The sequence below is a fragment of the Lepus europaeus genome, chromosome 6 (genome assembly GCF_033115175.1).
Source record: "Lepus europaeus isolate LE1 chromosome 6, mLepTim1.pri, whole genome shotgun sequence".
Classification (NCBI taxonomy): Eukaryota; Metazoa; Chordata; class Mammalia; order Lagomorpha; family Leporidae; genus Lepus; species Lepus europaeus.
The window spans coordinates 65,228,626-65,243,638 of NC_084832.1; the positions used below are offsets into that span (position 1 = coordinate 65,228,626).

Genomic DNA, 15,013 nt, shown 5'->3' on the forward strand with positions numbered 1-15,013 from the left:
TAGTCAGTGTGAGCCAAGGTGCAGAGATGGGAAAGACCCGAGTGCGGCCAAGGTTACCCAGTGCGAAGTGTTGATGGAAAGGAACAACAAAAGGTAAATCGAGAAACAAATGTGGTGGCTCCTGACTTCCAAGTTAAGGAACTTTGGACTTCATTCCTGTGTATGAAAGCTCGAGTGTACTTTTAAATGAAAGCTAATGGTTTGTTTTTGTTTCTTAGATTTAGGATTCAAAATCAATTCGACTTGAAAGGCATTTTAAATTCTTGGGGAGTCACTGATGTTTTTGATCCACTCAAAGCTAACTTGAAAGGAATTTCAGGTAACAATAGTTTTTCCAAGTCTTTGTTGTTGTTGTTTAGTATTGTTTGGGGACAGTTTTATCATACTGGGTTAATGGGTTCTCATTGTCTCTACAGTCTTCAGTGGTCAACTGTCAGAATCAACATCATGTAATGAATGACTAAAGAAAGTGCTTTGCTTTGGCTGAGAATATGTTGCTTGTGAAACCAGTCATGCTTGGGTTAGATTTCATGGTGGAAGAGATGTTTTTGAGAATTTCAAGCATGGTTTTTGGAGACTACCTTCACAGAGATGTCTATGGTCATGGACCAGGGAGCCCACATCTGTCCCAACAGAGGGTACCAGAGATGCTGGTGCAATAGTAGAACTCTTCCTCCTGACGGCCTGCTGTCATGCTAGCTCTACCTCCTCTCCCTCCCTGTACTTCCTCTGTCCTCTTTTAATAAGCTAAACTTGAAACTTGCCCTCATCTATCCAATTTCCTTTCATCAAATTACTCATACTCGTATAACCTTGCCCTAAAGTGTTCTACCAGCATCCATATTAAATTTCTTTGCCCATAGTTGACCTGCTACTACCAGTCAATAGCACTATTTGCCTGAGACCTGCACTTCTATCAAATACAAGGGAACTTGAAAGGGTTCATGGGAAAATGGATTAAAAAATAAGTTTATTTCGGTGCAAAAAAAATGTTGAAATCCATGCATGAGGCTGGCACCGCAGCTCAATAGGCTAATCCTCCGCCTTGCGGCGCTGGCACCCCGGGTTCTAGTCCCGGTCGGGGTGCCAGATTCTGTCCCAGTTGCTCCTCTTCCAGTCTAGCTCTCTGCTGTGGCCAGGGAATGCATTGGAGGATGGCCCAAGTGCTTAGGCCCTGTACCTGCATGAGAGACCAGGAGAAGCACCTGGCTCCTGGCTTCAGATCAGCGTGGTGCACCAGCCACAGAGGCCATTTGGGGAGTGAACCAACAGAAAAGGAAGATCTTTCTCTCTCTCTCTCTCTCACTGTCCACTCTACCTGTCAAAAAATAAATAAATAAAATAATAATAATAATAATAAAAAGAAATCCATGCATGAAAGGTCTTCAAAAAGTTACTGGAAAATGTTTGATGAAATAATTATGCATGGATTTTCATTTTTTTTGCACCAAAATTAATTTATCTTCTGATTTAATTTCCACAAACTTTTTAGCACCCTTATCTTTGAAGGGAATAGACTGCCAGAACCTGTGTTCCAGAATCCTCTCAAGAGACCGTTGGCTAAATTACTGCCAATTCAAAGGCTCAGTTTTGTTTCTACTCTAGATAGAAAATTAACTGTGTGAAGACACTGTAGCAGGCATATTCCTTGGCCTTGATGTTCTCCTCACCTGATGAGCTAAAAAATCACTATCTTGAATGTTAGGTTGTCTTAACACAGAAAAGTTCAGAATCTTCCTTTTTAACCCATCACAGAAAAAAAAAAACAAGAGTTTGATCTACAAAAGAAGTCGTGGCTTGTGCTTTATATGTGACCAGACTATCAGTTATTTAGCATAAAATGCAGAAGGAAAGATCTGTTCTAGCATGTAAAAATTCTACCATCTTGGGGCAGGCATTTGACCACAGCTAAGATATCAGATCCACATGGAATACCTGGGTTTCATACCCAGAAATTACTAATACTGACCCTGGGAGACAGTAGTAATGGCTCAAATAATTGGGTTCCTGCCACATACATGGGAAACCTTTATTGAGTTCCTGGCTCCTAACTTTGGCTCAGCCTGGCATTTGAGCAGTGAACCAATGGATGGATCTCTCTGTGTCATCTTCTAAATATATTTTAAAAATTTGTATAATTTTCATTTGACAGGAAGAGAGACAGAGACAGTCTGAAATCCTCTTCTACTGGGTCACTTGTGAAATGCTTACAACATCTGGGGCTGGGCCAGGCCAAGGCCAGAAGCCAGGAATTCGATCCTGGTCTCCCACATGAGTGGCAGGGACACGAGCTTCTGAGGTATCACTTGCTTACTCCTAGGGTGTGCATTAGCAGGAATCTAGGATTTGAACCCAGGCATTCCAAAGCGGGATGTGGGCATCCCAAGCTGTGCCTGCCCCTCAAATAGATCTTTAAAAATAATTTTCTAAATCAACCATCTCTTTATTCATTGCCTGGCCATGCCAAGGGATAAGCAAAGCAATAGTCACGCAGTGCCCAAGATGATGCCTGACATGTAGATGGAATAAATACTGATGATTTGGTTGAATGACTCCAAGTTTGCCTGGGTGGTACAGGAATAATCTGACACTGCAGAGAAAGGAAGAATATTGGAATAAAAAAGATCAGAGGGAAGAGCGAGCAAAGGATATAGAACGTAGGTGTGTTCTGTCCTTAATGTGCAAAATCAAGCACAGCTTCTTCTGACTCCAGAGCTCAGCTATGGCATCCCTGTAGTTGTTGGCAGTTCTATTCTCTTTTTTTAAATCATTCTAGTTCAAAACTGTGGGACCTTTTCCTCCACACCACTATATTCAGTGAGTCACTGTGGCTTAGGATTCTTCCTTCAGAACTCTTAAAACTCTTTCATGTCCTAGGAGTACACATCGTAAAATGCCATCAATGCTGTTCTCAAATAGGACTGTCTCAAATAGGAAACTCCCCTATTGGTAATGATGCCTAAGGTCCATGTATGCCCCCCGACGAGATCTAAGAAACAATCTGGTTTTAAAAGTACCTTTTTAACACCTAATCTCTTTTTTCCTAATGCAATTCAAGTCTACTTGTATTTGTTCAAACCAGGAGAGAGACAAACTCATGGAACTGGCTGCTGTAATAATTATTGAGCAGTTACCATGTGCCAAATGTGAAGCTTGCAATTCATGTTTCTTCTGGACAAAACATGCCAACTTCTAGCCTTCTCCCATAAAGTTTTGTTCCTCTAAAACAGAGGTCAGCAAATGACAGCCCACTACTTGTGTTTATAGACCAACTTTTACTGAAATAGCCACTCCCACTTATTTACATATCATCTATGACGGCTTTCCTACTACAATGTCAGAATTGAGTTGTTGGGGGCAGATACTATATGGCATGCAATGGCTGAAGTACTCAATATCTGGACTTTTATAGGAAATTTGCCAACTAAAGTATTGCTTACAATGCCCAAATGAGCTTTGGACTCTATTCTGATAGAGACAGGGCTGCTGAATATTGATAAGAAATAATTTCCTCATTGCTAAAATGGGAGATCGCCTACCTTACATCTTAATTGTAAAAATATAAATATAGTGCAGCGTCAACAGCGTTGACCAGAAAATAAGTCATCAGGAAACACTGGCCTCCCTTTCTTTAATAAGAGGCTCCTAAGCAGTTTGTGCTAATGTTGGGAGCCTATAACCACAGGGGACATTTCTCCTTTTCTCTCCATTTGGTTCCAGAATCACTTTACTTAAGTTCTCCTTCCCCATTCAAAGCTCTCTCATCTGTTTCTTCTTAGCATCACAGCCTTTTTTGCTGTCTGAAGATAAGACCTTGCTCAACATCATTTCAAGGCCCAATTGGCTCAGGGTTTAATTTTCCCCCCAGCCATCCTTGCCACTGTTATTAAGGTTTTTAAAGAGTAAATTGAGTCTCCCTTCACACTAAAGATACTAGCTGGAGACATTCTTTGCAGAGTGGGCCCGCCTCCTCCAGCATCAGTAGGTTTTGATACAGATCTGTGCCACCTAGTGCAAGGCACACTTCTTGTGTCTAAACTTGAAACCCTAAAGGAACTATCTTGTTCTTCGCTTTAGAAGTGAACCATTAGTTTCCAATCTCAGCTCAGCAAGAAGTACAAGCTCTCTCTCTTACCATGACTTAAATGAGCAAACCACTGAGTTGTCCCTTTGAGTTCCTAAGTTAACTTATGCCACACTGGATGGCTGTCTAGTCAGAGCTGCTACAGAAAGGAGGAAGGAGTAGGTTCAGGGAGAAGCAGGAAGAAAGCAGCTAATCACAGCTCATTGTCAAAGGTCATCTCAGATCCTTTTCAGCACTTTCTACATCCTGCGCTGGGTGCTATGTGACACTCACAAACATACCCTCCAACTCTTAGCAACCAAGTGACAAGACGATGAGAAAGATAAACTAGAAGCCATGCTCTGGCAAAAACTTGTTTAAAGCCAGTAACCCTGCCAGTAGTAAATAGTTGGAGAGACAAAAGAACCAGCAAATGATATATTTACCCTGCTTTATGAGAAGCTGAGGATGAAATGTAGGGACACTGATTTACATTTTGAAAATCCTGTTTACACAATGTCATGTTTTGAAGACGCTTGATCCTCTGGAGAGTATGACCAACTGTATACAAAGACTAATGGTCTCCACTAACAAAAGGGGAAAGGCGGCACTGAAATACTCATTTGGTTGAGTCTTGCCAAACACCCGTTTGCTATACCCTTATAGTTGCACAGACACCAACCAACGTTTCCTTACAAGGATAACCAGGTTAAGGAGCACCAGGGAAGTTTCCCTTATGGGGAAAAGAAACAAGCAGACAGGGTGCGGGATGTCTTGTGAATTCATCCAACATTTACTGAGCACATATCCATACCAAGTTTTCTAGTGCCAGCTGGCTGAAGAAGTATTTAGAGTAAGACAGTGTTTCTGCCTTCCAGGAGCTAAGAGTAAAAAAAAGGAAGGTTAACACCTGTAGGAGGTGCTATGAAAAATGCAGACTCTGCCAGGAGGGAGGTAGGAAAAAGGGCACCTCCGGCTGGAGACACTGAAATGTAACGTAGGAGCAAGTGAGTTCATGGGGGGCTACGTTCCAGAAGTATGTTCCTCAGAATGCTAACCCAGGAAATTTAGCCATGGAAGATGGCCAGGCTGGCTCCATGTTTAAATGCTATACATTGTGATCCTCCTTGTGGAGGTATACACTAGAATGTCAGCAAATTAGCAGCTCTGAGAAGTTCCCTGCTAAAAACACAAGCATGAACTTGTTTAACTCTTTTCTCCCACATTTAACTAATCTTGCAACCCTTCTTCCAGAATAGCACCTCGCAATGATTTTGAGAACAAATTCTAGGAAAATAGGTGGTTTGACTTTCAATGGCACTAGGCAGCTGCCACTTCAGGTGAGGAGAAAAAAGCCAGGAGAATCCCTTTTTGCCTAAATTTTAGGTGGATTTCATTAGCTGCCTCACATTTCAAGAGCTAACAGGGATCTGTAATAGATCAAAGGAAAAGCAAATTCACAGCTATCTCCCCCAAACTTCTATCATACATGTTGGTTTTCTGAAATGTCAGTCTTACCAGAAATATAATTGAAGAGATGCTGATGCTGGGGCCATGTCAGGCTATGGGTCTGGCTGATGGCTGTGCAAACATGGATGCCAATCACTAGACTATTGCCACAGCCTACCTAACAGAAGACTCAGCCACACCAATTGGTCCCATTTCTCACACTGTACCAAAGTACCTAGAGTAATACACACACTGCTCTGACAATGGGTTTCATAGTGAAGAGCCTCTGTTCATTTCATCAACACTTGTTTAAAATGTTCAGACACCAACTAGATGGTAACCAAGTCCCCTAGAATTGTAAAACCTATGACTGTCAAAGAGCCAGTTTCAACTATAAAGTTTTACATTTTGGTACTGCATTGCAGTTTGCTCAGTGACCTAGTCAGAGAAACTAATTATTGAGAGAGAAATTTGGTTTTTTTCTTAAAGATCCTGCCTCCCCCCCTCCCCCCCCAAAAAAATCAACTGTTAAAATAACCAATCTTCCACTGACTTTTAGGACAAGTGATGCTAACTGAATATTTCCATTGATTCCCCTCCCCCCACTTCCTCTGGCCCTTGCTTGTTCCCTTTGCTGATGCTGGAAAATAATTGCTCGTTTACAGGAGAGAGGCAGTGCACAACATCCTGTGTGTATCTTACTGACAAGATAGAATGCTGCACATCCTCTACTCTGAGTTAGCTTTATTCTCTGACATTCATGGGCCATCTCATTGTAAGTGCATTGACAAATGCAAATCCATTTAAATATTAATCTAACATGAAATAAAGTTCCTTCAAAACACAAGTACGTGGTTACTTTAATCCTCATGTCATAGATCTCTTTCTGGAGGCATGATGAGTGACTAGAACATACTTTCTGAAAGGTGGTGCATTGAGGGTGGAAATGGGCTCTGAGATTGAGAAGTTGTATATTTCCTACTCTGCTTCGTACCAGGTGTGTGGCCTCAGATGATTCACTGGCTCATTATAAAATGAAAGCACTGAACTGGACAATTGCTGAAGGTTTTTTAGTTCCAGATTCTTACTTTCATTCTTTATTGTGTCAAGTACCATTTCATCTTTGGAGATTCTTTAAAATGGTTACTGGCTAAATTACAAAATCTGTCAGTACGTCTAAGTTAGCACTTACAGTGATCAGCTTTTAATACCTTTGAAACTGTTAGCACAGAACAATTACAGTTCTAACCTCTCTACTTCTTTGCAGGTTCTAGCTCATGAGGCAAGTTCATTGCATAACTGATAGACCTGAGTGCAGAATGCCATCATGCAACATCGGGCATTTTTAATACACTGAATGCCTCTTAAAACTTGTGTCTTAAAGATGTTTAAGATGCAATCTACTGGGGTCGGTGTTGTGACACAAAGGATTATGCCACTGCTTGCAACACCAGCACCCCTTATCCAAGTGCTGGTTCAAGACCCAACTACTCCGCTTCTGATCCAGCTTCTAGCTAATGTGCCCAGGGGAACACAGAAGATGACACAAGTGTTTGAGTTCCTGACACCCATCTGGGAAACCAGCATGGAGTTCCTGACTCCTGACTTTTATCTGGCCCAGATTTGACTGTTGCAGCCATTTAGGGAGTAAACCAGGGAATGGAAGATCTCTCTCTCTCCCTTACAAATAAATAAATCTTTTAAATGGGTTACAAATCTGCCTTTTACCACATATTGGGTGATTCTAACAACCACTGAAGTTTTAGAAATATTAGCTTAAGGCAAGACTTTAAAATTAATTAGCAATCATTCTTGAAATTAACTATTGAAAAAATGAGGCAGTGCTCAGAGTATTAATTTTGGGGGATTATATGGTAAATTTAACAAATTGCAGTTCTGGGAGTTACATAAAATATTGCAACTTAAAGAGTTTTCCAAGCAGATCATCTCCTTAGCTACACAATCAGCAGCATCAGATGCTGTTTTAGAAATACATGATTTTGGGCCTGGCACTGTGGTGCAGTGAGTTAAAGCCTTGGCCTGCAGAACCGTCATCCCATATAGGAACGGGTTCAGGCCTGGCTGCTCCACTTCCAATCCAGCACCCTGCTAATGCGCTTGAGAAAGCAGAGGGATGGCCCATGTCCTTGGGCCCCTGCAACCATGTGGGAGAAGCTCCTGGCTCCTGGCTTCAGATCAGCTCAGCACTATTGGCTCGAACCAGCCTTTGTGGCCATTTAGGGAGTGAACTAGCAGATGGAAGGTCTCTGTCTCTACTTCTCTCTGTAACTCTTTCAAATAAATCTTTTAAAAAATAAATAAATATATGACTTTACAGTGTACTTAAATTCTTACAGTAAGTGCATCAAAAAAATGTAAATGACAATTCACATTTTTATCATTTCCTGGAGTTAGGCCAAGATGGCTTTTATGTTTCTGAAGTGATCCACAAGGCCAAGATTGAGGTTTTAGAGGAAGGTACCAAGGCATCTGCAGCCACAGGTATGTTTCCCTTGGAAGTAAGCAATTCCCAATACACAGCTTACTTATATTTGCCTTTGTTTAATTCGTCCAGTTGATTCTATACTTCTAAACCTTTCCCTTCAAAACCCCAAGTCCACATGTAGTTAAAAAAAAATCCCAAAAAGCAAAAATATTTTTGGAAAGTGATAGATTTCCATTTTGATCATCCCATAAACAAGGAATAGTAATTCTGTAAATTACTTGAGTAAGGAATTTATCCATTGGAATATTTTGAAAACAGCAGACAGGCTTGGCTCAGTGTTATTTTTCTCTTTAATTACCCCTGCCCTGCCCCGCATAGTAACACTAAACAATGAAGTATCAATAGGATGCTTGGATTTCTTCGAAAACTAAGGGATATAACTAACTTCATATGCAACTTAAATAGTGATTTCTGCAAACGAATAGAAAATGCAATGAGACTCTTCTCTTTCCTACAGCTCTGCTGTTACTGAAAAGGTCTCGGATTCCTATTTTTAAAGCAGATCGGCCATTCATCTTTTTCCTGAGAGAACCCAAAACAGGTATCATAGTATTTTTTTTGATAGGATTCAGATAAATATTGATTAGCATCCCTCTAGCAACAAGAGCTCATTTGTCCACTGCAGCCTACAACAAGCATTTCTTCTAGCTATTTCTATAGTGTTTCCCAGTTGCTATGTCTTGTGTCCGAATAAAGCAAAATATTTTATAAGCACAAACTATTATATATTATTTTCTGTCTCATTCTCTGGGCTCATTAGTGGTTAATCTAGATTTAAAAAAAAAAAACTTCAGTAAGCTTTTATTTCTGAGAAGACTTTGAAAAGTCATGTAAGTAAAATAAATCATAAATCTTGCCTTCTTTTCTCTGCTGTCCCCTATCTTGTCATTTTAGGTAAGCTGGTTTTTTCAGGCCACTAGGGTGTATCACAGCAGTCGCCCAGTGACTCAGCGACTCTAGCGTTCTAGTCAATGTACAAGGTTTCTATACTATTGTTCTGTTGATCTCTCTCAAAAATCAAATATTCTCCCTAGTACTCTTAAGTCCCATATACAATGATATTCTAATCCCAAGATGGCATGGCACAAAGCCTTAGCACATCAGGACAGACAGATGCCGTTTACGTTTCAACTGTAACATCTTTACATGAGTTCCTTTAGTGCTCCTCTTCCCACTCTGATAATTACTTATTAGCCTAGGAAGGCAAAGAGATTCTCAGTAAAGAGTGTTGGCAAGTCTAAACAACGTACTTAAAAGAAATAGGATGGAACAAGACTAATGAAATCAAGCAAAGGTGGATCTACTTTAACTAAACATCAGGCTTTACTTTTATTTATGGAGAAAAAAATGTCAGAAGTTAGAATAATGAAAAGTATGCATAGTTTTACACAAATTATTAAGGAAATACTGTCAACATCATTTTATCTGAGAATCATTTGTATACTGCTGTAACGTGTGCTAGAAATCAAAGGAACATTTTTTTGTGACAAAAAGGATGAATATAATCATTCACTAGAAAATAATCTATTTGGGGATTATTTGGAGAGAAAAAGTCCATCGACAGAATATATCTTCTCAGTATTTCACCATGATCACCCCAAACCCATAGTGATTAGATGAAAATGTCATTCATCACTCAGAATAGGCAGCAGAGCCTTCTCTTAGAAAGGATACATGTCAAGAAACTGAAAGATGAAAATAATGACAGGTTCTGCCCCTTCAAGGAATAATGGAAACAGGACTAAACTTGAACATAAAAGCCATTACTAAAAGTTGACAGCCAATAAAGGTTGATGATGGTTAAAAGAGAAAGACTGTTTTTGGAATTTAACTACATAAAAATGATGTAAAATCCTCAAAGTAGGAAAGGACACACCACTAAATTCAATATGACTTTCAGAACTGCCTTAGTTATTAGAATGAAAATATAAGGTTAATCTAAAACCAGTTCCATAATCGGTAGCAAATCTAAGTATAATCATTGTGAATTTATTTCCCTCTCCTTCTGGGAGGCATCTGCCCACATCAGACAAAGCAAAGTGGTTTCTCCTCTGGCGATGGTTATTGAAGAGATTAAAAATGAATCTCAGCCCTTCACCACTCCAAACAAATCTGATTAAAAAAAAAAAACAACTAATAAACCAATCAATTGACAGATGGGACAAATACAGAAACATGAAAAATAATAAATAATCTACAAACCTCAAGATTAAACTTTTGGAGGATATCACTTATCAAGCCGAAGGTCATCCAGTGATATAAAGAGATTAAAAGGCATGCTGTTCTCCCCAGATAAAATCCCCTGCCCCTCTGCTGACAAGATGAATTCCACAGTTAAGTATTTCACAAATTAACTAACGTACTCTTAGTTTTTTGAGAGAAATGGGATGTTAAGCTGTAGTTATGATGAACTTAAAACTGTAGAACTAGGTTTTGGGATGAAGATGCAAAGAGCATAGTGGCAGAGAGATAAAGGACAAAAGAAGACAGAATAGACTGCTATTCCCAACTCCCTTAAGAGTTCAATCTGAAAAATGCATACAATGCTGGGGTCTAAAGGATAATTACCCCTTGTGCAACTTGTGAGATGGAAATAAAAACTTTTAAATAAGGAGAACTGCTAACTATTGGAATAGACTGATTCTGTCCTAGAGGTTCTTGTCAAACATGGACTTTTATCTGAATGACTTCTAATCCCGTCTGTTACTCTCAGGAACTAACTCTATCTAATTTAAGACCAGACAATATATTCTGGAATTTTGTGTAGCTCGTGTTGAATTTAGCAATGCTGACTGCAGGCAGTTTCCTTAACAATTCCTAATCTACTGAGTGATATCTTGCTTTACTTAAAGGTGTTTTGTAGAGGTAAAAAAGCTTTAGAGAACTGCATATGAGAATATTACACAATGCTAACATTAAAAGCTTCTTTTCCTTGGCAGGGTTTATCTTCAGTATTGGGAGAGTCTCAAGTCCCCTTGACTGAATTAGAAGATCTCAAGCACATTCTCCACTTTCATCTCTGCTTTACTTCATAACAAGTTACAATTTCATTTAGCTATACTCTCAAAGCTTAAAAAAATGTTTTGATAAAATGTAAAAGTTAAGGATATGTGGTTTTCCAATATTATGGACTTAAAATAGTTCAATTGTATATGTTTATTTTGCTCTGTTAATTCAAATCTTTAACTATCTTTTCTACGGGGCACTCCCAAACCGCTGAAAGGCACAGCAGTGATCTACGAAATATGAATGAGTCAGGCCACAGGACTGCTTCCCCAGTCATGACACACAAGGCCACACTGGATTGAGAGTAGAAAATGAAGTGTTGGTTTTCCTTATCCTGTATAACTCGGGGAGAATGCAAAATGGGCAAAGTCTTCTGAAATGTTTCCTTTTCATTTAATTTCTAAATAAAATGGAGAATTTCAGTGTGAGAACAGCAGAGCAGAACATGAGAGCCCCCTTGGAACCTCTAAATTGTGGGCTTTTTTAATAAGCATGGTATCAAATTGCTAAAATTTCAGAGTATACAGTGTATCCCAAACTTAACCACTCCCTAACAGCCTCCACTTAGTGCCGTTACAATCCTAGTAAGAAAGAAAACACAGTTGAAGGGAAATAAGGAAACCAATAATGTCCAAAGTTGTCTGCTTTTTAAATAGCTTTGAAAGTGTCTGTCTATCTGCCACAGACAATTAGTCACTCCCATTAACCTAGACAGAAACGGGAGTATGTTGGCTTGGCCAACAAAAACCACAAACATAGTAAAAAGACAATGCAGACTATGTAACATGTAATTACAGTTAGGTTTAACAAATATGAACTTCAAGTGTGCATTTTTCCAATGCTATAAAGCAAGGCCTTTAAAATTCCATTGTCTTAAGATGTTTTTTTGAGTGATTACTTTAAATGTGATTATTTCCTAAACCACACAAGAGTAAAATAGAGCATTTATTGATGGAATAACAAAAGTGCTTTTCTTAAATATTCTTCAAAATACATTTGTACAACTTACAATAATATATCCAAAATAACTGTATATACAAAACATTACCTAGTTTTAATGTATGTGCTTTTTTTCCCCAAAAATTACAAAGTAACTTCTTTTTAATTTTTTTTTTTTTTGGCAAAGTTCAACCTTAACAGAGGTGACAATTTTAAAGGTTGGTTTAAGAAAATAGAACCTGAGGGAAATTGACACGCAAGAGTCAATGACAAGCAAGAGATTTGGAGGAATTATTTTTAGTTTGTTAAATAAAAATGTTTTTTAGAGTGATACTTTTCACATTACAAAAATAAACCAAAATGAAGAAAAGGTCACTGTAAAATGATGGAAAAAGGATCTGTAGACTTGCTCTTAGTATTTCAAGTAGCCAACAATGCATGTCAAAAAAATGAATGCAAGATCACAACAGTCTTGTATTTACTTTGTATTTGGAGAAGACAGTGAAATAAATGGCCACATTCTATTTTCTTTTAATTGCTATTAATGTGGTTGATCTGATTAGCTCTTCGATGAATTTCATCCAAGAAGTTCTCCAGTTGTTCTATTAGCATTCGTTTTTTAAACCTGTATAAAAATATAAATAATAACATTCTCAATTGCTTTTCTAATGAATGGCATGTTATGATGTTTAGAAAAGGGCAAAAAACTGTTTTTGGAAGATTTTTCAAAGTGAAATGAAAACCAAAAAAATCAACAATCCATGACATAAAAATCTGCTGGAAGATTAGCATGTTCTTTTATCAATACACTTTGATACATTATCCCTAAAACAAATAGTCTAAGCCCAGAAATAACAGGAATGAGTTTATCCCTTCTACAACTTTTGAAAAGGAACAAAAATCCTACCATCTGCAGATTGCATATATTCTAGGAAAATTGGAATTCCCAACGCAATTATTCCAAGAGCTTCTCAAACTCTTTGAAAGGCGTACAAAAAAAGTATAATTCTCCACAAAACGGAAGGAGAAATTAAAAAGGACAGTAATATTTAAAAACCATATTGTTCCACTATTATAATTTAAATAGTCAGCAAATCAATAATTAGACATCTGTTACAGAGGGTATAGCAAGCACTTAATGTTCACAAAGTAATTTTTAAAAAAATTTTCAGCAATAAATATAAGTGGACTAGGATTACAGTCCTCTACATAAATATTAATCAAAAATACTAAATTTTACTCTACTTCCTCTCTTCCTGTAACTAATATAAAGTCGCCATAATATTATACTGCTCCCTGAAAGTGGCAGAAGCATAGAAGAGGTACCAGGAATAGAACTGAATCTATGAGGCTTCATTCAACAGAACATCACCACGAAAAGCAGAGTAAGCTAATTTGCTAAAATTGTATAGAAAAGTTATGGTCTTATCTTGATCTCTCAAAGTAGCTTATGCTCTAGCCACTCCAGGAAAAAAAAATTGCTTTATCCAAATCCTTTACATGTAGCAATAAAGAGATGAAAGATTAATCAAAACATGAGTATGTTTATATTTGAAAGTCAGATGAGATAAACCATAAATCTTCCAATATTAAAATTCTCAAGGTCTAGAAGGAAACACTAAAAATGCTTGTAAACTCATACAAGTATGCTTTCCAATTAACTATACTTTGTAGTTACATTTATAATTTTGATCCACATTCCTTGTCCATAGTTCTGGGCTTCTGAAACAATCAGATTAAGGTCCACCTGTCCAACTCTGGTCCCCTTAATAACATGTCTTCCTAGGGCCAACACTGCGGCATAGCAGGTAAAGCCACTGTCTGCAGCACTGAAATCCCATACTGATATCGGTTTGAGTCCCAGCTGTTCTTCTTCCTATTCAGCTCCCCGCTGATGTGCCTGAGAGAGCAGTGGGACCCTGCACCCATTTGGGAGACCCGGAAGAAATTCCTGGCTCCTGGATTTGGATTGGTCCAGCTCTAGCCATTTCGGCCATTTGGGGAGTGAACCAGCGGATGGAAGATATCTCTCTCTCTAACTCTACTTTCAGATAAATAAATCCTTTTTTGTTTAAAAATAGTATGTCTTCCCATGCAAAAATGAACTGTAGTCAAATACTGTCTTCCTAAGTTACTTCTAATTACTGATTAACATATAAAAGAGAAAAATTAAGGCCTATAAAATATGAAGACACCAAAAAGCTAAAGAGGTTAAATAAGAATTATGAAAAAAACCTAATAATTTGCATGGAGAAAAAGTTCATAATCCTTGAAGAATTGGTGTATCTACTTTTTAAGTGAACTGATTTCAATAAACAGAAAAAAAAGTTCTCCTATGTATTTGTGTCATAAACATGCATAAACACAAATGCATGATGGGTACTAGTAAAATATTTTCTATAAGTAGAAACCGGGGACCCGTTTCATCACCAATTCATATTGTATAAAATAATCTGTTTACCTTGATGCTTCCTTAATGACATTTTGTAAAAATATTAGTCTTGTTTGTAAACTGCCTTGCACATGCTTCAGTAAAGTGAAGATTCTTTCATATTCTTAAAACAAGAGAAGCAAAAAGAAAAATTAAATGCCTTTCAGTATTAACATATACTGGAACAAACAAAAAGATACACTGAAACAAAACATTCTACATAAAAATTTCACTACTCAGTTTTACAATACATTTTAACATAGACTTGTGAGAAAAGTATGTGTATCAAGCAATGCTTTTTTGGGTAAAAGTTCCCATGAAGATATCAAACACAAAGCTTAGAAGAATGAGTTACACGGCTTTTTTGGTAGTACCACTGACAAGAAAAAGGCAAGTGGCCTTTTCAGAAACAAAAGCCCCAAACAGTATAAGAACGCTATTTCAGTTTCAAGTTTTCACACACAACTCTGCCAAGGACTTATACACTCCTAAATGCCAAGTTCTCTGAGTCTTACCCACTTCTGGACCACTACAGGTCATTTTTGCACCATCAGAGCAAGTGATCTATTAACATCTTCTGAATGAATGCAAATAATATTGAATTTGATTACCATGAAGT

At 38.0% G+C, this 15,013-nt stretch overlaps 2 protein-coding genes across 4 annotated transcripts in view; one reads left to right on the forward strand and one right to left on the reverse strand.

Moving 5' to 3' along the window:
- The window catches only part of SERPINE3 (serpin family E member 3), a 28,583-nt gene extending 17,582 nt beyond the window's left edge, over nt 1–11,001 (forward strand). Inside the window, exons 5-8 of the mRNA XM_062194249.1 lie at nt 219–319; nt 7,928–8,014; nt 8,476–8,559; nt 10,958–11,001. Coding sequence (XP_062050233.1) covers nt 219–319; nt 7,928–8,014; nt 8,476–8,559; nt 10,958–11,001 — 316 coding nt within the window. The remainder of the gene's footprint in view (nt 1–218; nt 320–7,927; nt 8,015–8,475; nt 8,560–10,957) is intronic.
- Nucleotides 1–15,013, reverse strand: part of INTS6 (integrator complex subunit 6) — a 105,067-nt gene that overhangs the window by 1,283 nt on the left and 88,771 nt on the right. For 2 of the 3 annotated variants that reach the window (XM_062194245.1, XM_062194248.1), the window contains exons 17-18: nt 14,425–14,518; nt 9,323–12,588 (exon numbers count right to left, since the gene is read on the reverse strand). In XM_062194245.1, coding sequence (XP_062050229.1) covers nt 12,495–12,588; nt 14,425–14,518 — 188 coding nt within the window. In that variant the 3' untranslated portion in view covers nt 9,323–12,494. Of the gene's footprint in view, nt 1–9,322; nt 12,589–14,424; nt 14,519–15,013 lie in introns of those variants that run through there. The other variant, XM_062194246.1, reaches the window with a different exon arrangement.